This window comes from Metarhizium brunneum, chromosome 1 (genome assembly GCF_013426205.1).
Source record: "Metarhizium brunneum chromosome 1, complete sequence".
Classification (NCBI taxonomy): Eukaryota; Fungi; Ascomycota; class Sordariomycetes; order Hypocreales; family Clavicipitaceae; genus Metarhizium; species Metarhizium brunneum.
The window spans coordinates 7,313,194-7,336,518 of NC_089422.1; the positions used below are offsets into that span (position 1 = coordinate 7,313,194).

At 51.7% G+C, this 23,325-nt stretch overlaps 4 protein-coding genes across 4 annotated transcripts; 3 read left to right on the top strand and 1 right to left on the bottom strand.

Annotated features, from left to right (window-relative positions):
- Positions 1-472: 472 nt before the first annotated feature.
- Positions 473-6,161, top strand: rad9_0 (Protein rad9; the record flags this gene model as incomplete). The annotated part of the gene is made up of 3 exons (XM_014692836.1): positions 473-617; positions 692-875; positions 932-6,161. 3 exons carry the CDS (start codon positions 473-475, stop codon positions 6,159-6,161), a joined length of 5,559 nt encoding a protein of 1,852 aa, XP_014548322.1.
- Positions 6,162-9,109: 2,948 nt separating this feature from the next.
- On the top strand, positions 9,110-10,979 carry VCX1_0 (Vacuolar calcium ion transporter; the record flags this gene model as incomplete). Its single annotated transcript, XM_014692835.1, has 2 exons — positions 9,110-10,865; positions 10,927-10,979. The coding sequence occupies 2 exons, from the start codon at positions 9,110-9,112 to the stop codon at positions 10,977-10,979; spliced, it is 1,809 nt and encodes a 602-aa protein (XP_014548321.1).
- A 589-nt stretch (positions 10,980-11,568) lies between these two features.
- Positions 11,569-17,361, bottom strand: iml1 (Vacuolar membrane-associated protein iml1; the record flags this gene model as incomplete). Its single annotated transcript, XM_014692834.1, has 2 exons — positions 11,569-16,752; positions 16,819-17,361. The coding sequence occupies 2 exons, from the start codon at positions 17,359-17,361 to the stop codon at positions 11,569-11,571; spliced, it is 5,727 nt and encodes a 1,908-aa protein (XP_014548320.1).
- A 1,375-nt stretch (positions 17,362-18,736) lies between these two features.
- Positions 18,737-22,382, top strand: COT1_0 (Cobalt uptake protein COT1; the record flags this gene model as incomplete). Its single annotated transcript, XM_014692833.2, has 9 exons — positions 18,737-18,821; positions 18,893-18,942; positions 19,005-19,049; positions 19,108-19,258; positions 19,310-19,390; positions 19,442-19,581; positions 19,655-19,969; positions 20,037-20,304; positions 21,172-22,382. 9 exons carry the CDS (start codon positions 18,737-18,739, stop codon positions 22,380-22,382), a joined length of 2,346 nt encoding a protein of 781 aa, XP_014548319.2.
- Between the last annotated feature and the right edge of the window lie 943 nt (positions 22,383-23,325).

Sequence of the window (23,325 nt, forward strand, 5' to 3'; positions counted from 1 at the left end):
GATAAGCCCTATTTTTTGCTTATCGGATAAACGATAAGGCAAGGGACGACACACGTCGTGCAAGAAAAAACACATCATTGGCTGGATGTGGCAAGTCGTGGGTCCACAGCAGGACCCATGCAGGACGAGGTCACTGGTTACCTGAGCCTCCAAGTCGTGTCCGAGCCTGTCGCAATTGTCCGAGCCTTGTCGAGAACGAAGCTGAAGTCTCATCTTCAACTTCCGCTCACTGTTGGCTCGGCATCGCATTGCTGTCCCCATTTGCGCATATACTCGTATTTATTAGAGAATAGTTTTACTTATCTATTGTTCTTTTGGCTGTGTCGCTCATATTAGTTGCCAGCGCCGGAATTGACTAGCTCTTATTGTCTCGCAGCCTCGCTCCTGCCTCGATGCGACGAAACCGGACAGCTCCTTCCCTCGGCCATGCCTGAAGAGCGACCCTATTGTGACGACCTACAATATGGAAAACATGGCCCATTACAACACCAACGGCCCGAAGAATGGGGTCAAATCTGTCGAGGGCCCTAGAGAACAGAACGGCGTATCGCGACCGTTCACGCTGCAGGAGTCGTTGCCTTATTCTCCGCAGACATCCACAGTACCTTTTCTACCTGGTAAGAACCTCGTATTTGTAACGACGCCATTGGTGGGTTGTATGAGGCCCTTTAAATACTGACACAACAGCTAGATATCATCCCGGACCCAAGCGTCGGATCTGGATCACCATCGCTTCGAATCTCGGATTTATTCTCAACGCAAGATTATGATAGAGTAAACCAGGAAGCTACGAGCCAGCCACACGGTGCAAAGAACCTGAAGCAAACAGTCGATCATGTTTTGCATGATCTGAAACCGTCAAAGAGAACCCAGTAGTTAGTGGGAATGATTTTCATGCTCATCGTATGTATGCTATGCTAACCGATGCTAGTAAATTTCCCACTGTGCCCAACGGAGCGCCGTCAAGTTCGGCGGCATCGACTCACAATAGAATCATTTCTCAAGGTCTGTCACCGATAGCCAAGGCCGTATACGAACGAGTGGGCAGCTTCTTCAAGGCCACGAAGCCAAATATCAGCAGCCCTAAGCTGGTGAACGGAGAAGCAGAACAGCCTTTGAAATTGGCTGCCGACTCAGTATCTCAAAGTCCAACTATTCATGTGCAACCTCAAAGCACGGCGAAGAATAACGCAGGCAGTGGTAAAACTAAGATAGAGGTTGCGATTTCCACGAAACAGTCATTCGATCGCTCGCAATATGCTGAAATTTCATATGATCATCCCGATCAGAATATAATCACCCCGCATGATCAGTTAATTGTGGAAGCGCAGCAATACAGCCAGTCAAATCCATTAACCGCAAAGTCTTCTATCGTTGTTAATAACGCCGGTCTTCTCATTGAATTACCAACGTCTGGAATCAAGAGAGAAGATTATCAGGAGTTCAAGGTTGCTCCAGATGCACCCGAGAATCTCTCGTTTAGGCGAAAAGAGAGGCAGGAGTTTGAGGACGGTCAGGACATTATTGGGGCTAGTCTCGATCAACGACAGCGAGGGGAGGCTGCACTTGACTCCCTTGACGCCCTCATGCGTCAGGTTTTTTCAGCAGTTGGCGGCGCCTTGGTTATGGAACCGGGGTTGGAACACATTGTTACGCTGACGGCAGATCAAGAAGCCTCAATGACGGCCACAACGCAACAGAAAATGCACACCGCTATTCAAAAGGTCATTGGCTTGAGGAGCTTCAATGCTGTTCCTCTTGAGAATCTCCTTAGAGTCATGAAGCTGAGCGAAGCTAGCTTGAAACAAGCTGAAGGTCTCGACATCCGTGTTGATGAAAGCTGGGATGAAGCGGCTGTTGAATCATGGGTTCAGCAACTCGGAGAACTGCAAACGGCTCTTAAATCCGCACGAACTTGCCTCCGAATAATGTCTGGATGCAGAGAAGACAAGCAGCTATACTCAGAAGCGGTTATTACCAAATGCGTCAACATATACAAGGCTGTAACCGAGGATATTGTTATGCCTCTTGTCGAACTTCGCAATTCTGGCAGTTCGGGTGGCTTGTTCAAGCTTATTCAAAAGCACAAGAAGACAATTGCCTCCGTCTTTGTCTGCTGTCAGAAACTATCGGCTCTTCTTGCAGAGCTAATCACAAAGATTGAGTTGTCAGAGACAGTCATTAACACACTCGAATTCACTTCATCCAAGCTGATTTTCGTGGAGAACGCCTACTTGGAGAAAGATTCCGCCATTGGCCTGCAGAAATTTGATGGAATTCGCTCAGTTGCTATGGATATGCTCTGCCAAATCTTTTTGATTAAACCGGAACAGAGACAAGGCATCATTGATGACATACTGACTTCGTTGGAGAAGCTTCCTGTGGGCAAACTAAGTTCCAGACAGTTCAAGCTAGCCGATGGCGGCAGTATCCAGCCTGTTTCGGCCCTTATCATGCGCCTCGTTCAAGCCAGCTCTGGTCGAGTTGGAGGTGGCAATGGTGCTGGACAAGGCTCAAACATCCGAGCCATGGATATAGATGGACTGGGAGAGGATGACGAGGACGATAGACCGTTGAAGCGGAACCAAGCTACTGCCACCATTCTGAACGAGGAACAAGGCGCTCAGCAACCTGCAGTGGCAATACAAGAATTAGAAGGCGTTGCCGCCCCATTGATTGATACTGCAGCTCGAAATGCGTCTTATGTCATTAACTTTATCGTCAAGCGAGCCATGGGCTCAACCAAATCTGGAGATACACCCTATCGCAACCTGCTCGATCTTTTCGTTGACGACTTCACGACATGCCTTGATTTGCCAGACTGGCCTTCCGCAGAGCTCCTCCTGCGCTTGCTCATGGTTATGATGGTGCAGCTGTTCGAGGCACCTAAAACAGCAGCGCCAGCCAAAAATATGGCTTTGGAGCTGCTAGGAACCATGAGTGCTGCCATATCGCGCCTTCGGTCCCATGTGAAGAAATCTGCAGGCGCATTTATAAGCAGTGATGCTGGCAAATACTCAAAGTACCTATCTGATCTGGCGACTCACTGCCTCGAGCAGAGATGTCCAATGGAGAACATTATTGCTTGGGCAGGACCGTATCGAGGGGTTCTCGAGTATCTGCAAGAAAGAAGCTCCGAGGATCCCCACCTGTCCAGCGCAGTATCTTTTCTTATATCTGACTGGGCGACTAGAGTCCATACCACATACGACAACATACAAGACAATGACTCGGAAGGCGATAAGGAGCTGGGCCGATCGGCGTTTCGGTTGCGAATGATGATAGAAGACCGTCAATGGTTGGCAAGCGAATACACATTCAAAGCAGTCACGACTAGCCAAGCGAGATTTGCATTTTCGGTCATTTTGTTGCGATCACCTTTCTGTGAGTCTTTCGGCAAGATTCTGAATATTCTGTTGGGCTCCATGGCAAGTGACCAAGCAACAGTCCGCAGCAAGAGCTTGAAGAGCGTCAACCAGGTGCTTGAAACGGATCCCTCGATCCTGGATGGCGACTCGACTGTTATTCAGCTCATTCTGGATTGTGCTAGTGACTCTTCAACTCAAGTCAGAGATTCGGCTTTGGGATTATTGGGTAGCTGCATTAGCATGCGTCCAGTCTTAGAGGCATCGCTTACACCCAAGATTATCGATCGGTTCCAGGATGCTGGCGTGGGTGTGCGAAAGCGAGCAATGAAGCTGGCCCGTGATATTTACTTGCGGAATCGGGGCAAAAACCTGCGCAGCGCCATTGCCAATGGTCTGCTCCGCCGCATTCAGGATCCTGATGAAGGTGTGCGGGACCTTGCTCGGCAGATGATTGAAGAAGTTTGGTTTGCGCCTTTTTATACCAACGAGAACACTGCAAGCTTCGAAACGTCACTCGCAGAACATGTGTCACTTGTTATCCAAACTGTGAAGGGGGGGACTGTCACCGAAATTCTGGACAAGGTGTTACAGACTATTCTCAAACCCGGCAGCAAGTCTCTGGATGGACCATTTGGAGTCTGCTCGAAGCTGGTCGGAATCATGTTTGGGTTGATTGACAACCCTGAGTCGGAAGATCCAACCGTTCCATCTGGTCGCGACGCTTTGCAAGTACTTACCATTTTTGCGAAGGCCGACCCAAACCTTTTCAACTTTGAGCAAATTAAGCTGCTCAAGACGCAACTTGCCAGCTTTACAGGTGCCGATGAACTAGCTGCCTTTCGAGCGGTCACAGTAATTTACAAACGAGTGCTACCACAACTACCCAATGTGCATACCGAGTTTTTGGCCGACGTACGATTGCAGCTACTCAAAGGTATTGGTAAAATCTCATCTCGCGGAGCCTTGGACGACCTGATTGCGTGTGCTCATACTGTATGCGAATTGCTCAAAGACTTTGCACCGTTAGGCAATCTCGTTGCGTCGAGCTTGGTGGGAATACAAAAGCTGAGCAAGGTACCGTTAGACGCCAAGCGTCTCAATCTTGTCGCTGCCTATTCGATCATCGTAGGCAGCGTTGGAAAACATTGCGATCTCGACAAGCAAGCTCGCATCTTTCGAGAGAAGTTCCCTGGCTGGAAAGGGGACTCAGTATCGAAGCTTATTGTCGACATTCTCTCACCATTCTCATCGCCTCAACAACCACTCGACGCACGAAAAGCATCTATTGAAGCCATTGGCCTTGTCTGCCAGTCTTGGCCTCGTAATTATGATCTCGTTAAGGTGTACACGGCATTCCAACAGGTGTTCCAGGATAAGATACCTATTCTTGAGACAATGATTCTAAGATCCTTCAAAGAATTTCTCGTGACAGAAGAAAGACGATCGGAAGCAGCTGCAGAAGCTCCGAAGGAGAAGAACAAGGAGCTTACAGTCATGGGGGGAACCAATTTTGATGATGTTGCCAGTGGCGCTACACAACGATTCCTCAAAGAGATTACTCGGATTGCCTTGTCAAGCCAAGACGAACATGCATTCTTGGCCATGGAAGTCCTGGGCAGCATCAATCGTCAAGGTCTGACTCACCCCAAGGAGACTGGCGTGACTTTGATCACGTTGGAAACCTCTGCGAATAGGAAGATTGCAGAGCTGGCCTATTTGGAACATCGATCCTTGCACGAAAAACACGAGACTGTACTAGAGAGAGAGTACGTTAAAGCGGTTCAGTCTGCGTACAATTATCAACGAGATATTGTAAAGGACTCGCATGGAGCAACTATGGAGCCGTTCCAGTCGAAGCTTCATCTACTCATGGAAGTTTTGAAAATCAGCAAGATGAAAAATCGCCAACGATTTTTAGAGAAATTCGTTGGTCAAGCGGACTTTGAACTTGGGAAGCTGAACGTCAAGGCTGAAATGCCACATCAGGTAGACTTTGCACGTTTTATTGCCGAAAACCTTGCGTTCTTTGAGTACCACTCGATTGGAGAACTTCAGACTACGGTCAACATGATTGAAAAGATGGTTGCGAGCACTGGTGCCAGTGTGGCCCAAGCGATTGAATCCGAAGTATTCAATGTGCGCATGGATGTGGATCAGGAAGAAGAGCAGAGAAAAACTCTGTTGGAGGGAGATGTGCCAGTTGGTGTGCCAGTTGGCGGAACTCAGCCTGATGTACCGCCTCCCGCCGTCCCGGTGCCAACCCTCTCGGTAGAACCGCAGCGCCTCCGACAACTGACGGCTGGATCGATTATCCTACTCTCCCTCTGGGAGGTACGAACTCACTTACGCAGACTCTTTGGCATGGGCACGAATCGACATGACAACCGTGCGAAGGCTCTAGCAAAGGATCTGAATAAAACACCCCTAAAGGTGCAAGGCGTTCACGGCGAACGAGTGTGGGACGAAATCGTATCTCACATGAATGGGCTTTCCAGCCAGGAGAGCATGGTACAAAAGTGCAAGGCTTTCGTGGAGTTGATGAATGTCGACAAGGAGTTCAAGGTGGCTGAGGAAGATGACGAGATGGGCATGGGCGGCGGGCCAAGCACTCCAAGCGAAGGCGAGGACGACGATGACGGAGGTGACAGGGGCCGCAAGAGAAAGGCGGCGGGAACTCCTGGCGGACGCAAGAAGAGAGCTCGTTCGGGGTCGCAGACACGCAAAAGAGGCCGACCGCGCAAGCAAAGCGTGGAACAGAGCGATGACGGAGACTTTGACGGAGACTGGATCTAGCCGACGAGTGGCAGGAATATTTACCAACTGGCAAGCGCCATGCTATGAAGAACGGCGTGATGAGTTGTTATTGACATTATATTGGTACGTTATCCCATTTATGAGACGACGGTAGCTGGGCGACTCGGGGCAACATGGCGATGATGGCAGACTGGGGCGTTTGGACTTTTGTTTTTTCCATTTCTGTTTTGTGTGTCTACATCTATGATACCTGAGCATCTTGCTCCCATACAGGAGGACACGGAGCTGGCTGTAAAATTACATATACATAAGACAACTGAAAGCTTGTTCTCGGGCATGTTGCAGAGACGAGGAGACTTGGTCAGGGCAGTGTCGACATGCAGTGAATTGAAGGCATGGAAATAATACAGTTGCATGTGTTTGCCCAGTGTGCGCCGACAGTGCTAACGTCGGCTTGGTGGTCTTGTGTGCAGCAGCACTGAGGCGCACGGAGCGCACCAGACGCTGGAACGTGTCAAAGTGCATACATACTTACGCACGCCCTGCTTGTGTCGCGAGGTGGCAGAGATGCTGGCTGCAGCACTACGTACTACAATGCACTGTACATGCAATGCATGTTTGCGTCACGAGGGGCCCGCCGCGACCACCAAGAGCCGTCAAGGGCAAGGGTACAAGGGTACAAGGGTCCAAGGGCCCAGGCCGCCACGGATCTTGGCGAACGGGTGCCCAGCCGGTAAATGCAGCCGAAGATCTCAAGCAGACATGAGACGCGTTCCTGGTTCCTTGGCACCGAGAGTGCTGGTACTACAGTACTGCTACGGAGTAGTCACTACGTGAAGTACTTTTCTATGAATATACTGCTGCGAAGCAGGTGGATGGAACGAACACAGATGGATCAATCGGGCAGCTGCGAGATTTGCGAGGCGATGCATGTGGGCATGAGCAGGCAGCAAAGACGATGGTGCCCGGCTGGCTGGGCCTGGTCTGGTGATGCTTCCTTGTCCTGTGCGGTGCCACACCTTACTTTTGGTGCTTGCGCTGTGACTGTTGAGATCAATTGATCTTGGGCGGTGCATCTGGGCGCCAGCAGGACATCTGGAGCCTCTCTCGGCCCTGGCGCCGCGCCATTTGAGTTTCAGACTGCAAAATACTCGGTACTGAAATCCGGCTCGATAACATGCACAGCCGTTTTGTTGTGTGACGCACAAACTGCAAAATACGCGCACAACAGGCGCACAACACCTCGCATGCCTGCCTACCTAGGGTAGACCGACCATGTCTGCGATGGCACTGCAAATGGCCGCATGGCCGCAATGGGACCGTAGATGGGTGTCTCTTCTTTGTTCTGTATTGATACTCATCCGTGACTGCCTACAGCTTTGAAAGTGCTCGCTTTGTTCGCTCCTTCCCTCTCTCTGTTGGCTGTGTGCAATGCCCACCAATGCATTTTGCCATCCGGTGATGAGAGAGGCTCGAGAATGAATTTTTACGTATAAAGACGAGCACCTTTTGCTCCTCACCCTGTGTTGATTCCTCCCTCCCTTACCATCGATGCCTAAAGCCCACATTCGAACAAGATCGCACCGGCATCATCTGGTCTTCTCGGTGCCCAGTCGTTGCAACATACGGTGAAACCCAACACGTGGCCGACGCCAGCAAACGCAACCAACACGAAAAGCTTCAACACGGCCTTGCCATCCGCATCAGTTGCCCGATTGAGCGTATCCATCACCTGGTCGATTGCCCAGCAAACATCAAAGTGTCAGTCAGTATTCGAGACTGTGTGAATCTGGACTCCGGCCCGGCATACATTCAATTTTGACCCTCAGGCTGTTACTTAAGAAATCCATTGGCGCTTCCACAAGCCAGCACGGAATCAAACAGAGCTGGGAAGAGTCAGACAGCACACGAAGCGACAGACTCTTGTGGCATTTGCTGCTGAGGTCAAGGCGAACAATCACCGTGACAAGCGTGGAACACTCGACCGCGAGTTGACCCCCCTGACATCACCACTTATTATTCACTCGCGGTTTCCTTCCGGCCACAACATCATTCTGCTCTCGGGCTATCGACTAGCTAGCTAGCGCCTTGGTTGAGGCCGCCGGTCACCACGACAAACTTGAACCTTGATTGTGGATTGTGCATGTGGATATTAATAAGGGGAAACGCACCACAGGCACGCCAAGGTTATCCCCAGATCTCTTGGTAGCTTGAAAGCCGCAGGTTTTTGTCAACTCCCTTCCGGCCCTTCGCGTCCATCGAGGCAAAAGGCTCGCCGTTTACTGCAACGCCTTTCTTGGCAGACGCGTTTTGGGGCATTTCTCTGTCTTTTTTGGCAACTTTGATCTGCTTACATTGATTTGTCGCATCGGCGGCTTCGACTACCCACCACAATGTCTTCCTGTAAGTCTTCCCGTTTGATTACATGCTCTTCCAACCAAGCAGGCCCCCCTTCCTTCTCTGCGTCGCTACATACATGACCATTTCGCTGCGAGGACTATCACGGCGCAAACTCGATTCTGCAAAGTGTACACCTGCTGGGCAAAGCTGTCGCGTGCAGAGTGGCTGGTGCTGATGACTAGCCCATATTTATAATATTCTCGGATATAAAAATGCCGATTTGTTCTGCAGGCAGGTTCTCATGCAGACAACCGCTTGCACTGCCCCCTTGGACTGCGACCCAAGTAGCATACTTACAAAATGCGCTTGGCTCTCACTTCAATGCGCTTGCCCACTCCACCTTGGACTGCCGTCGTAAAGACTAGGCAAGGAGGAGCGGGCAGGCGTAGGGTTCAGGATCTTGCTTGGCTTCTTGGCTGGTTTTGAACGGCGCGAGCCATATGATGCTCCCTCATCAAACAATCTTATCAATCACAACTGCCCTCAGTGCACTGTTCTTACATTATTACGTCGCCGCGCTCTGCGGCAAGCCACTTGCCACACTTGGTTGTTGATCAAAGCTAATATTCTTTTCTGGCTGGTTCGCCATGGTAGTCAATCACTTCAGGAACAAACGTGAGGCGCACATTGTCAATCGCTCAAGCGTCCACCAATGGAATCCTTTTCGGCATCTTTGGGACACTCCTGCTGATCGTCAACGCCGTCGAGAAACGTGGGGAGGACCCGAACTGGAGGCGCAGACTGGTCAAGACGGACGAGATTACGGTGGAAGGTTGGCACATGCTCCCACTGCACCAAACCCCAGCAGTGGTGGCATCCCGAGGGATCCGTCCAACGCCGATACCATCACCAGCTCCGCCAAGGAGAGCGACGAAGCGACGAGGACAAGGAGTGTCTATAATGGAGAAGAGAAGGTGGCCCTCAATCAATTTTTAGGGCATGATAAATCTGGGAGCCTGCGAAACCGAAGGCCCGAAGACGATGCCGCAAATCTGGAAGGCGACCCCTCCCTGGCTCAACCAACAGCAGACGATAATGGAAAGATGAAGAAGAAGGTCAAGTCGGGTTTAATCAACTGGCATCTTAAGCCGAAGGAGCCTTTTACTGTGGCAAATCAACTGCAGCGCACCTTTTTGAGCTCATGGATCAACATTCTCTTGCTCGCTGCTCCCGTCGGTATTGCCTTGAATTACGTTCACTCGGTCAATCGCATAGCCGTATTCGTCATCAACTTCCTGGCTATTATTCCACTGGCCGCTATACTCGGTTTCGCTACAGAAGAGGTCGCTTTACGAACTGGTGAAACTCTTGGTGGTCTCATCAATGCTACCTTTGGAAATGCCGTTGAACTGATCGTTGCCATCATCGCACTGAAGGACGATCAGATCGCCATCGTTCAGACCTCCTTAATTGGATCCATTCTTTCTAATTTACTGCTTGTCATGGGGTTCTGCTTCTTTTTCGGTGGTCTGCGACGACAAGAACAACACTTTAACCACACCGTTGCTCAAACTTCTGCTTCTCTTCTGGCCCTTGCTGCGGCATCTGTCATTGTCCCATCAGTATTCAACGTTGCGGCCTCAGATATTTCACAAAGAGAGATTGCCAAGCTCTCCCGCGGTACCTCCGTCATACTTCTTATTGTCTATATTGCCTACCTCTTCTTTCAACTCCACACACATCACGAAGTCTTCAATGAGCAGAGCCAGAAGGTTCCCGCAAAGCCCTGGTCACGCAGCGGCGGCCCCAAGGGCATCAAGCAAGGTTTAGCCATGCCCAGCTCCATGATCAGCCATGCGATACCAGACCAGGAGGAGAACCAGCGATTATCGAAGATGCTCGGGAACCCCAAAAGCTTGGATGAGGGTGAGGATGAAGATGACGACCCCCAGTTGAGCTTGGCAGTTGCCATTGCCACCCTTACCATTTCTACGGTCATTATTGCATTCTGTGCCGAGTCCATGGTTGGCTCTATCGATTCGATTACTAAAAGTGGTGGCCTGACTCAAGAGTTTGTCGGCTTAATCTTGCTTCCTATTGTTGGGAATGCTGCCGAACACGCAACAGCTGTCACTGTCGCCATAAAGGATAAGATGGACCTTGCTATTGGTGTTGCTGTAGGCTCTAGCATGCAGGTTGCTCTGTTCTTGATTCCACTGCTTGTTGTTATTGGCTGGGGAATGGATAAAGAGTACATGGACCTGAGCTTTGATATTTTCCAGGTTGCGGTCATGTTTGTTGCCGTTTTGCTGACCAACTATCTGATCGGTGATGGCAAGAGTCATTGGCTAGAAGGGTTTCTCCTCATCTGCCTCTGGGGCATTATTGCTGTTTGCTCCTTCTGTAAGTGTTTGCCGTCCTGCAATACAATCACACGTACCACGGTGCTAACGATCCTGAACAGGGTATCCCAACACTAGCCTCGAGCAAGCCAATGGCACTGGCACCACACATTAATTATCTGTCTTACAGCCTTGCATGTGGCTTTTGAATTTTTTTCGCATACGAAGTTAGATTTTCTCAAGGTTTACGAAACCTGTTGCTGCCTGCATATTGTCTTTCATGGTCTCGATTAAGAAAGCTACTACACAAATTTGATGACTCAGTCAACCTCAGCGGCTCCTTGTCTCATACGCTGTCTCTTGTTAGAAGAGCGTTTCTTATGTCATGTTTTTTATGGTACTTGACATCTCTGTCATTATGCCTCGGCGAATCGGCCGCTGGTAGACCATGTATTATTATACTTTGAAGGGAAGGCGGTTGCCTAGGGACTGATACCAATCTGGCCGCTCGCGTTTGCGAGAATATGTTGTTTTTATGTCATGTTTCATTTGTTTTAGTTTAGGATAGTAGAACGGGAAGAGAAAAAATCCCTTTGGTTCTGACTTATTTCTCGAGTATAAACCCTCTTGAATGTGAAGATTAAGATGGCCCAGGATATAAGCAGGCAATGTGAAGACCCGAAAAATATAATCAATCATACATGACGAATAGAATATGTATCTCCAATACATAAATATACTAATTACTGTTATAGAGCGGGTCTTTACTTTCCTTTGGACCCCAACCCCATCCCATCATACTGTACACTCCCCCTCCTCAAAAACGCCATAGGGCTGCTCATTCGCATGCTCACCATCGCAGCAGAATGTCCGTTTCCCACTCCTCCTGCACCGTCTCCTCCTAAAATCCCTGGCCCCAGTCCTAAAGAGGGTATACTTGCCTCTGGCACCGGTTCTAGCCCCGCAATAGACTGCGTTGTAGCCGTTGAAGCGGGCGTGCCGTGGGGACGCTGGCCCTTGTCAAGGATATCTTTGTAAAAGGCCGTGAGGGCTACTTCGTTGAGACAGAAAGCCTCGAGTTCCGTCTTAAGAACCTCGGGCTCAGACCGTCCTGCCGGGTAGGAGATTTTGGATCCGTATATAGATGCGTCGATGGGGCGGGACGCCGGCGAGAAGTGGTAGAATGTTGGGCGCACTTGGGGCGATGCGAGGGGTGCTGCGGACTCGGGCAAGTTTGTGGTTGGGTGGCCGGATACGTAGGGGGCGATTTGGGCCATGGCGCGCGTGTTGGTGTTTAGAGGAGGAAGAGGCTGTGGCTGTGGCTGCTGCTGCTGCTGCTGCTGTTGTTGCTGCTGCTGCTCGGAGTGAACTTGGCTGCGCAGTTCTTTGTCACGAGCCATGCTGGTGCGCTTGTTGTAGAGTCTGTTTGCGAGGACGAGGAAGTCGCCCTCGTCAGTGATTTGGGCGAGCACCGCGCCTGAGCGGTGGATGTATTGCGTGTAGCTGAAGTCTGGTTTGCCCCAGGAGTAACGGACGTCTACGTCTGAGGGGAAGTTGGATGCGGCCTCCATGTCAAGGACGAAGTCGAAGTTTTTCAGGATGACGGTCTGGTAGAAGTTCTTGCTGGGACCGGCTTGCAGGTCGAGGGAGTTGGGGTCGTAGTATGTTTCCGGGCGTTCGAGCGGTGGCCGGATGGCGAGTCTGATGCGGTACGGCTTACGGAAAGGGTTGGTCTCCGTAATGCGACAGGCCTCATTGATGGGGACCTCGACGAGACGGAGGCCGTATTGGCTGGCTTCGCGCTCCCAGCCTTCTATCGTATCTTCAACGAGTTTGGACGTGGTGTTCATCCAGCCGATTCGTATATGGTAGCAGTTGTCTGGGTTGTGGAGGCGATCGTAGTGCAGGTCTATGCGCTCTGGGCGGTATGACCTCTTACGAGGGTCGATGTCGTACTTGATCATCTTGCTGAGCACAACCTTGGGCCTATTCTTGAGCAACTGGCTGGATCCGATGGCAGGTCCCAACGACGCTGGGGACTTCGGGTCATTCGGCACCAGGGGCCGTGGCATATTGGGCCGCGGGGAGTCCATGCTGCCGCCGTCTGATCCTGGCGCAGCAGGAGAGGTGACATCCCGACGTCTGCTGCTGAACCACCCCGGTTGAGGCTTTGCGAATTCCGGCGCAATTTGATAGAAGTAATTGCCGTCTCGAAAGTTGTGGCGCCGCTCGACATGGACGAACAAGCCGCGATCCTTCTCGCTCTTGGGCTCTGCATGCTCCTTTTCTTTATCCTTCTCTTTATCTTTGCTCTTGTCCTTGTCCTTGTGCTTTGGCTCATTAGGTACCATGAGAGCGTTACCGAGTTCTTCGGCCTCCTCACGACTATCCAAGTCCTCAAAATTGTCCAGGATCCAAGTAGTCATGTCAGATCCGATAAACGCAGCATTGTGAAGCCTGAGATGCCATCGCCGGTTCCTCAGTGGCACTCCGCCATTTTCGACTGGCTGTTGCATTGCTTCCGCCAATGCCGCCAAATTCAAGTTGCCCTTTTGGAACCGCTCCTTTCTTGTCACAAGTCCGCCCTTGCGATGCGGACCCTCCAAGCTCTCCAATATGGGAAGCGTCTCGACCTCTGCCGCAATCACCACGGACGGGTCCTCAGTCTTGTACACAATATCCAAGGGGCTGCGCCGCTTTGCGGTTGGCTGAAATCGTCGATCAGAGGGTGCCACATATCGATGCTTTTGCCAAAGTTGACCCAATCGTTTTATTCCCTCAATGCGCAACTCTTCTGGGTTATCACTAGTCTGGACGCGTTGAATCAAGGGGTGCTTTGGACCGAGGGGGATGAGCACGAATCTTGCTCGCCAAAATCTTAAGCTATCCATCATTTGGTCATAGTGCCCAGCCAAATATGAGTCGATTGTATTCCAATTTCGATCCATCTTTGGTGTCAGAATGTCAAAGGAACGAGTTTCATATTCAGTGTCGAATATGGTGCGAATGGCTGGCCTGTAGGCTGATGGATATCTTTGGGACTCAGCAGTGACGTCGGTAGGCTTCCGCAAATAAATGTTTACTTCAACTTCACTACCGTTGACACAGGACAGTTGGTGGATCGTGTTTCCAACAGACATGAATACACTTGTTCCGTCATCCAACGGCTGATCGCGAGCGAAGACATCTGCAACTTTGATGACTTTTTGCCCGAATGCCCGTGCAACTGACGGTCCAACAATGACCTGAAATCCCTGAGAGAATCGCATGCTAATGAGTTCCTTGATAAAATCCTTTCGTGATTTGGGCTCATCGACCACGTCATCATCCAAGTTCTGATCAATATTGTAGGGGTGCCTCTGGTATTCTGCGTCAAATTGAGCCTTGGCCGGGAAATATTCAGTTGTCAGAGGAACCGCCGCAGGACAACACAACGTCTTCCATTTTTGAACCTTCATGTCAGATGTCCGTGGAAACACATGCTGCCACCGACTATATAGAATGGTGTCGTCAATTTTGTGGCGCTCGGGGTTCGAAGGATTGAGCAGCGTCAGCCAAGGCGTGATGGCTGTGGTAGGTGAGAGTGTTGAGGGCAGCTCTGGTACAACGCCGGCCCGGAGTTTACTGGTATATACCTTTTGTGCGTCTTCTGCCCGTAGCGCATTGGAAAAGCGAACGTCGTTGTCTTCGGGGCGTCTCTCACGGCGTGTGCTTGCAGCGACTGGTAAAACCGACGGCGATTTGACTTGACTGACGGCCGTGCCCGGCCTGTTGAAACTATCTCTGGAAATCGGGATACTGGGTGTTGAAGGCACACCATCAGTAGTGCTGGCCGCCGTCTCGTACTTTTGCCTCTGAGCCGAGGCAGAGGATGAACGGCTGGTAATTGTTTGCGGCGTCGACGGCCTGAGATCAGAAAATGAATGGGCGCTGGAGGGCGGACGCAAATTCGATGAGACGGCAGCAGCTCCAACTGTCTCTATTTTGAGTTCAGCGGCTACTACCTTTGGGGCGGCTATTCCGAATCCACGTTGCCCAAGGCTAATCTGCCGCATAAATTTGGGCTGCTTTATGGACGGGGCCTTCTTGAACGTTGCAGTCGACGGTGGCGGCTCTGGAGATGGTTTAGGCGCAGACAAGATCGGCTTCTCTACCTCTGTTGTGGTCAAAGAGAACTTTCTGGAGGCTTGCATGTGAGAGGGTTGTAGGTAAGTTGAGGCTTTTCGTTCCGGGAGAGACGTCCCCATCGCAGATGTATCGTCGTTTAATTGTTTCCGGGCGACATCTTCAAACTCTGGTTTATTTCTAGATGGTTGGTGCTGGTGGTAAGGACGAGCCCTGGGGAGTCTCGCCTTTGCGTCATCATATTCTTGCAGGTGTTTGCAGACAGACTTTTCTCCTGGTCGGACCAGCTTGTCAGGGACAAATTTTTGAAAGCCATATACATGGTCAAAGAGCGTTTCGGGGGCTTGCTTGTTAGGGATGTATATAGTGTCTCCTGGCCGATCTGGCCGCTTCTTCGCTATTGCACTTGCTTGGACGAGGTGACTTGGATAACTAGAGTCGGATTGCAATGGTGCAGTCTCGATCTCATTCGCGTCCAGGACGCTTCGCATCTGCAAGTCGTACATCCGACACCGCACCTTGAACCAGTCCTTGTCTTCTTGCTCAACCTTGTTGGATACGGTCAGCGCAATGCCGGCATAGGACAATGACTCTTCCGCCGCACCGGTCCAAAACGAGACGTGTAGCCACTGGGGAAGCGCGTAACAATACTCTTCATTAGCTCCAGTAAGGGCGAGGGTCTCGATTCGTCCGGCCAAACTATACGCTTTGGTAGGAGAAAATGAACCGGACATGGATTGATAGCTTCCGATGACAGGCGTGGGGTGGCTGGGTGTGCTATCACGACTATGAAATGACCTAGAGAGTGCATGTCCTTGGCTGTGACGCGCATCCTCGGAGAATTGAGGGTTTCGGTACTTGAAAAGTGGTACAGAATGCAGCGGCATGCTGGCCATGCAAATCAAATCAATACCAATGCCGCTTCCAACTAGAGATTCAGTAGTTCTTCGCAAGGTTTCATAGTCAACTTCGAACACACCAGGTCCAGGAGTAATCACGGCGATGGAAATTCCTGTCCTGGTAAGATCTCGATCAATGTAGTCATGTGAGAACTGAGAAGCCGCCATATTGATCGCCTCTAGCACGTTGCCGTGTATTGATAAAGAGGATTCTGCTTTGGCGGGACTGGATATACCGTCCTTTGCTCCGTCCTCGTCGGAAGGTCTGTGCCCAAATGTGCTGATCTTTTGATGATGCAAGGTGATGTCTCGGCGAAAGAAGTTGAATTCCCGCTTGAGTTGGTAAAGAATGGTCGTCCACTCTCCGCTTGCCATCTCGCTGACGACGACACGATAAAAGTCCTTATACGGGCGTCGGTTTCCGTACGGTTGCATTCCGGTGTAGTAATCGTCGAGTAGGGAGCTAGTTGCGAGATCCGCACTTATGCCAGTATCATACTCGACACGGGCGAATAGCACTATGCTGACAAGATGCTTCACCTTGAGAACCGCCCAGCGTTTGAAGAGGGCAGGCAAGAATCCATTGACAACCTTGTTGAACATGATTTCGCCGGAGGCCTCAGAATCAAAGTCCCACATCTCTCGCGCCATTTGAATAAAGAGGACATATTTGGCAGACTCGCTGCGGAAAATGGGCCTGGTATCCTTTCCGAAGAAAGCGGAATGGACGGTGTGGCCGTTGACATAGACTGCAGTGACCTGAGCTTTGATTGTACCCATGAAGAATAGAGACTGGCCCTTGTACACAGTCCGCTGCGTTAGTTCTCCAGCAGCCAGCCTCCACATGTCGGCTCTTGACAAATACTGGTCTTTGAAGGACATTTCAACATGTGTTGCTTCGACAGCAGGGTGATGCTGGTTGACCTGGTTGGAGCGTGTTAGCAATAGGACAACGCGAGAGATAGATGGAGGCAATGCCATTTGACGTACGGGACGCAGCAATACGTGGCAGCCCTTCCTCATAAAAAAAGCATCCGCAATATGTTTAGCAACATGCACCTCGGCGTCTGGGTGTCGAGCCTTCATCTCCTTGGACATGTCCTTGGCGACGAATATGTACGTATGGCCGGCACCGTGATCATGGTCGCTGTAGGTGCCCGAAGCTGCCCTGGCACTATCGAGATGTTCATGGGGCTGCTTACTGACGCTTCCATAACCACATGTAGCGTTCTTCGAGTCACCTTTTAACGGTATGAGGGCCATGAGGGCGCCAGGCTTGATGTCGCCGCCGAGGTGGTCCAAGTTGAGCAGGACCTCGTCTTTGGAGTAGCCATCATTCACGGAAATAGTGCAGTGGCGCTCAGTCTTGCGTCTCGTGTCTTCCCGGATAGTGGAGTGAGTCGATGTGCTGCCGGGAGAACTTGGCGACTCTGTTGAACCAAGATCGAAGCTCACCGTGCCTGGGTGATGAAGGTGGGACCATCGTGGCCCTCTGCGCGGGACTGGCGGCATGGGCCCAGCATATCGAGACATTGGGGCGGTTTGCGTCTCATCTCAGGATAGACGTCATCTGCTAAGGTTGACTAGGCCTGGCAGAATGGATGCGGATGCCGTCGTCTGATCGCGTCGTGACGTCTGGTGAAGAGTGGTTAGCTGTGGCAGAATCAAGCTCCAGGCATGATGCGCCCCACACCGCCTGCCGGATTTCAGCGACCACAGAGCTCCCTCTTGCCTCGCCTCGCTTCGCTCTCCTCCCATTCTCACGATTTGGAACTTGATTGCTCCACACTCCAGCTCCAGACCTTTTATTCATTGCCTCGTCAGCTGGGACTTGATTTTGGCAGTCCTTGGGAAAGAGAAGAAAATGTCGACGTGTTGTCGAGACTCATCGGTTATACGAGGCACCGCCTGCCTACCAACCTGGGGAGGTAGGTATGGGGCGATGTAGTGAACAACGGGCCAAGGCACTACATGCATAGTCATACACACACGCACATACAAATGTAGGGCATCTCAAGCTACATGCTGCAAGGTACGGGGATATTGATATTGATAATTGTACACTTGGCACTAGGCAAGTGACTCTCCCAGAGACTATGAGTATCGGCGATGACGCTTCTACTTGGCAGCGATGTATTATCCATCATGATTCACACTACCGTGGCCCACGAGTCCCACGAGTCCCACGATGGTGTCGCTGGTACAAAGGCCATCCGCATGCCACAGGTGTTACCCAAGCGATTCTCTCGTGCAACTACCTTCGTCATTGATTGCTCAATTGTATTGCCACAACCATGAACACACGAGTATCAGCACCTGCCGCCTGCCCTGGTCGTTGATGGTTCATCTGACCATCCGGGGCACAACCACAATTGGGGTATATGCGTGATTTCTCGGGAGATATAAAACATGAGGTACCCCTAGGAAAGTTTGTTGTCGAAACATGTCTCAAGACTGCCAGAACAGGCAGCTTCCTGGTAGATGGATGTGCCGCCGTAACTTTATGCGATTTGATTGCAACGGTAGATCCCTCGATGCTACCCCGACGTTACTATAACCAACAAACTTCAAACCGGCTTTCCTGGTCTATGTCTATCGACTTCCTGTTGCAAGTTAGGTTTTTTTCCCCTTTGCCAATATTCCAATCTACCTTGCACTGGCCCTGGAAGCACTAAATTGCTAGTGTACAGCCTTGGAATGTCCCTGGCAAGCTTGATGAACATGGCCACCGACTATCAATGCCTGAAGATGGCGCAAGTTGAGGTGTTTGCGCAGCTGGCAGCAGCTGTTGGCTCCGTTTGTCACTCGTTGCAATAAAATAACTCCCGTATAACCCGTCATGACTCTTTCTTTCCTTTCGCCTCTCTTCCTTGATCTAACACCCCGGCAAAGTGTGCATTGGTCCGCCATGGCTGCATTCACCATTACACGAAAGCAGCGTTTGATGGCTACTATTGCCATTTCTGCGGCATTCTTTGTCGCAGAGTTGATTGGTGAGTACAGTACCAGGGGATGGCGGTGTGCTGCGACCGAGCTTTTGTCGTTAACCCTCTCACATCTCTAGCCGGATGTTATACTCACTCTCTGGCTCTTATCGCCGATGCTTTCCACTACGTAGGGAATCTTCCGAGAGCAGACCCGAAGGTCCATTATCTATAACTAATGCACATGAATAGCTCAGTGATCTAGTTGGCTTTGTGGTGGCCTTTGTAGCCCTCACGGTTTGTTTCCTCTCTGTTTCATGAAGAATGAATGGAATAGATGCTGACGGAGAAACAGGTATCCGAAGGATCTCAACCACCACCCAAAGAATTTACATTCGGATGGCAGAGAGCAACTCTTCTCGGCGCATTCTTTAATGGCGTCTTCCTTGTCGCTCTCGGCGTCAGTATTCTTGTCCAAGCGATCGAGAGGTTTACTCACACTCTCCGTATGCTTCGCTCGCCCAAGTTGCGATATACGTCTTCCTAACGATGCCTAGATATTGATGAGCCGAAAGTGGTGCTGGTAGTGGGATGTGTTGGGCTCGGGCTGAACCTGCTAGTGATGTCATTTCTTCATGGTGAGTGTCACTTGTGCTACGGGTAGGCAGATGGAGAGACTAAGGAAGCAGAACACGACGACCATGATCACGGACACGGGGATGGCCATTCCCACAGCCATGGTTCTCACGATGATGCTGCTCATTTCGACGATGAAGCTTTCATGATGGTGGATGACCCCGAGAACAGGGCGGAAAGTCGCAAGGTTTCAGTAAGTCGCGATCTGAGGACACCTGGCCCATGTTCCGACCGTGATGAGACGGCACTACTGACAAATGGTTCAGGTGACTAGCAGCCACCATGAACATAAGCATTCTTTTGTCGCCCCCTCCAAGCCTGGGAGAGATCTCGGAATATTTGGCGTCTTCATCCACGTCGTCGGGGACGCGATTAATAACGTCGGAGTCATCGTCTCTGCAGTTATTATTTGGAAGCTGGACAGTCCCGCACGGTACTATGCCGATCCGGCCGTTGGCATCTTCATCGCCATCATGATCTTTTTGACTGCAATTCCTTTGACCAAAAAAAGCGGCAGCATACTCTTGCAGATCGCCCCTGGAGGAATCGACGTGGAGGACGTCAAACATGACATTGAGATGGTATGCCGTCCGCTGTTGTATGCAGACTTCATTCGCCTCGCAATATCTAACAAGGCACAATTGATAGATTCCTGGTATTGAGTCGGTACACGAGCTTCACGTCTGGCGCCTCGATCAGCGGAAAACTGTTGCATCGGCACATATAGTGGTTGACGATAGAACCGTCAAGCACTTTACCGAAAAGGCAAAAATTGTCATGGAATGTCTGCACGCGTACGGCATTCATTCCGCGACTCTTCAGCCAGAGATCCTTCCCCCCATCACAGAGCAGCATGTTGAAGATGTCTCGAATGCCAGAGAGACAACAGTTCATCGGCGTCGTCTTAACCGATCAGGTTGCCAGTTGGTTTGTGGCAGTGTCTGCGGAGGGATGAGATGCTGCAACTGAGAAACTGAGGAGCGTTTTTATTCTCGAGAGCGGCCGTGCCTTGAGAGAAGACTGGAAGTTGGTATTCAAGCTACAAGCTGACACACGGATGAACTGATGAGAGGGCCACGAGAGTACGGCTGGCATGGATTTGAAGGGTCGTGAGTTATTATCAATACAAACATCTATGTGAACGAAGATGCGTGAAGGCATGCCGCTGAACCAAGCCTGTCATTGATCCCAGTCTACTTTAGAGTCGACTATAAAACTGACATGCGTTTCAAGCTCCTCTCCTTGCGTCTACATGGCCCCCTTGGACTTGGTCTGGCGTTCTATAAGAGGAGGCTATTATCGTATCTGGTTTCTTAGTTTCCATTTTGCAGTTTCGCTATATCCAAGAGTCTCGGACAACACCTTGATGGGAGGATCGTAACCACGTCTTATTACAAGACGATGCCAACTTCCTTTTTCCATGCTTTTTAATCATCAATGATGCGATATAGTTTATTGAATTGAAATAGTAATAGCAGCTACAAAAGTGGAGCAAGCGCTCTTGAATCAATCAGCGCCTGAATCAGCACAGCTCGGCCGTTCGGCGTCGGTGTTCGGATGGAAGCGCAGTCGACATCTCGGTGAATTCATTGGCGGGCCAAATACACACATAACATACACGCAGCACGCGCGCATTCATCACACGAGTTTCTCCTCATGCCTACTACTACCATCAAAATCCTTCATCCCCATCCCCCCATCCCCCCTGGATCCGGCTGTAGCTAGTCTCCATCCTTCCGGCACTTGGCACTCGGCCAGGTTTCTCTGATTCGGGCCAACGCAGCAAAAGAGTATGTTGTATACGCGTACATGGCCGAATTCGCGCCGTTCCCCAAGCTTCCCGCCGAAATCCGCCTCGCAGTGTGGGAGCTCGTCCAGCCACCGCCCCGAATCATCGGCCAGGTGCCGTGCCGCGCATGCTGGGCCGAGTGCTTCGCGTGGAGGAGGGGACGGGACGCAAACTGCTCCCGGCGGCGGCAGTGCGAGCAGCGCAACCACCCGGACTGGCGGGTGAGATACATCGTCCACCCGAGGCGGGACGCCGTGTTCCCCCTGCTCCACGCGTGCCAGGAGTCGCGGGCGGTCTGGCTGCCGCGGTTTCACAGGCCGGCGGCGCGGCACCTAGTCTGCGAGACGGGGGTGGCGTCCGCGGACGAGGGGGACCAGACGGCCGGCGTGAGGTTCGACGTGCCCTTCATCAACTACGAGGCCGACATCCTGACCGTCTTTGACGACTGGGCGTTCGCGGGGGCGCTCAACACGGTGGACCGCCGGCCGCAGACGGAGCAGGGCGAGCTCGACCCCTTTGTCGGCCTGCGCCGCGAGAGCATACGGCACGCCGGCTTCTGCGAGTCGGCCGAGGAGCTGTGGTCGGCGCTGCTCAGCCTCGACGCGAGGACGCTGCCGCGGCTGCGGTCGCTGTCCCTCGTGCGCATGGGACCGCTGCCCCCGGGGCAGGAGACGGAGAGGAGCGCCCCCGGCGAGATGATGTGTCCCGCGCTGTCCCAGGGCGTCGACTGCGTGGTCCGCGACGTCGCGTTCCCCGGGGACGCGTACCACGCCTTCTTCCACCACTGGCGCTCGCGGGACGAGCTCTTTGAGCCTCGCTCCGAGCTGCCCTTGTTCAAGGCCTTTCACCGGTTCTGGAAGGCGTTTCTGTGGCATCTGCTCAACCGCGAGGCGAGGAGGGGCTTCGGCAGGGACTACTCCGGCTGGTGGACGTTTATGGAATACGTCGGCAGGTCGGGCGTCGACGCCGCCGGCAGCGTCTGCGTGCTGAGCAAGGTGGACGGCTGCGGAGCCGGGGGCCACGGCCACGAGGACATGCTGGACTGGACGCCGGCCTTCCAGCTGCGGTGCAGGCTGCTCTGCGAGGAGGGCGAGGCGCACGGCCTGAAGGCGTTGAGGGAGGCCAACGCGGGCAAGGTCGGTGGCATCAGTGAGAGGGCGAGCTTGGAGAGGCTGCTGCCCGGGGAATATGTTTCCGGCTGGTGACCAACAAGGTGCGGTTTATTAGCGACGGGCACTGGTACAAGTCGGCCCCAAAGATATATGGATGGCGTGGTTTTTATGATTTACGAAGAAATGACTCGGTTGGTTGCTTTTACGTAGGCCTTTGAACGAGGACAAGACTATGTCTATTTGCTTGACCGTGGTTGAGGCTTTCGACTTGCAGCAGTCTCCTTCTTCTTCACCTTGGGCACAGACCAGAGTGTTTGAACTGGCTAGTATTCCGTGTTCCATCACCAAGCGGCTCCAACACAATATTCAACATGACAACAGCGGGCATGATGCCGCAGCCCGTGTGCCGGTTCTCCACTCGATGCGCGGCCGAAGGAACAAGGGCGTGCCAAGTACTCCGTAGAAGCATGAAATTCCCGCAAGCCCTGCCCCATTTGAAATATGTATGTATGTTGTCTGTACGGTGTGATATCTCTCGCGTGATATTTCTTCCTTCAGCGTTGACCACTCTGTCTTGGCATCACAAAAGCACAACGTCCGGGTTCGGCGGGTCAGGAACAAACAAAAAGCAAGGAAACGGCGCATAATGTGATGACTCGGGCTTGACGACAAATGGGCATCACGGACAAAAGACCGTTTCTCTGCCGGCCCCGATGATGGAACCTGCCTGGGCACGTGTGTACATGCGTCTTATTTTGTTTTCAACGCCATGCGGAGGACCATTCCAAGAAAAAAAAGAAAAGAAAAAAATTCATTCGAGACGAGCAGTCGGCGCTATGATTGCGGTTAAACGCACGGTTAACTTAATTTGGACATGATGCAGTAAAATTGCCCCGTCACACGCACGCCCGTGTATGTACATCATCATTCGGAGCTCCAGTAGGGCTGAGGGAGGAAAAAAAAGGTGACGGTGATGAACACGCATGAGCACCAACATATTGTGAGCAGTCACCCTGGGGCCACAATCCTGTAGTAG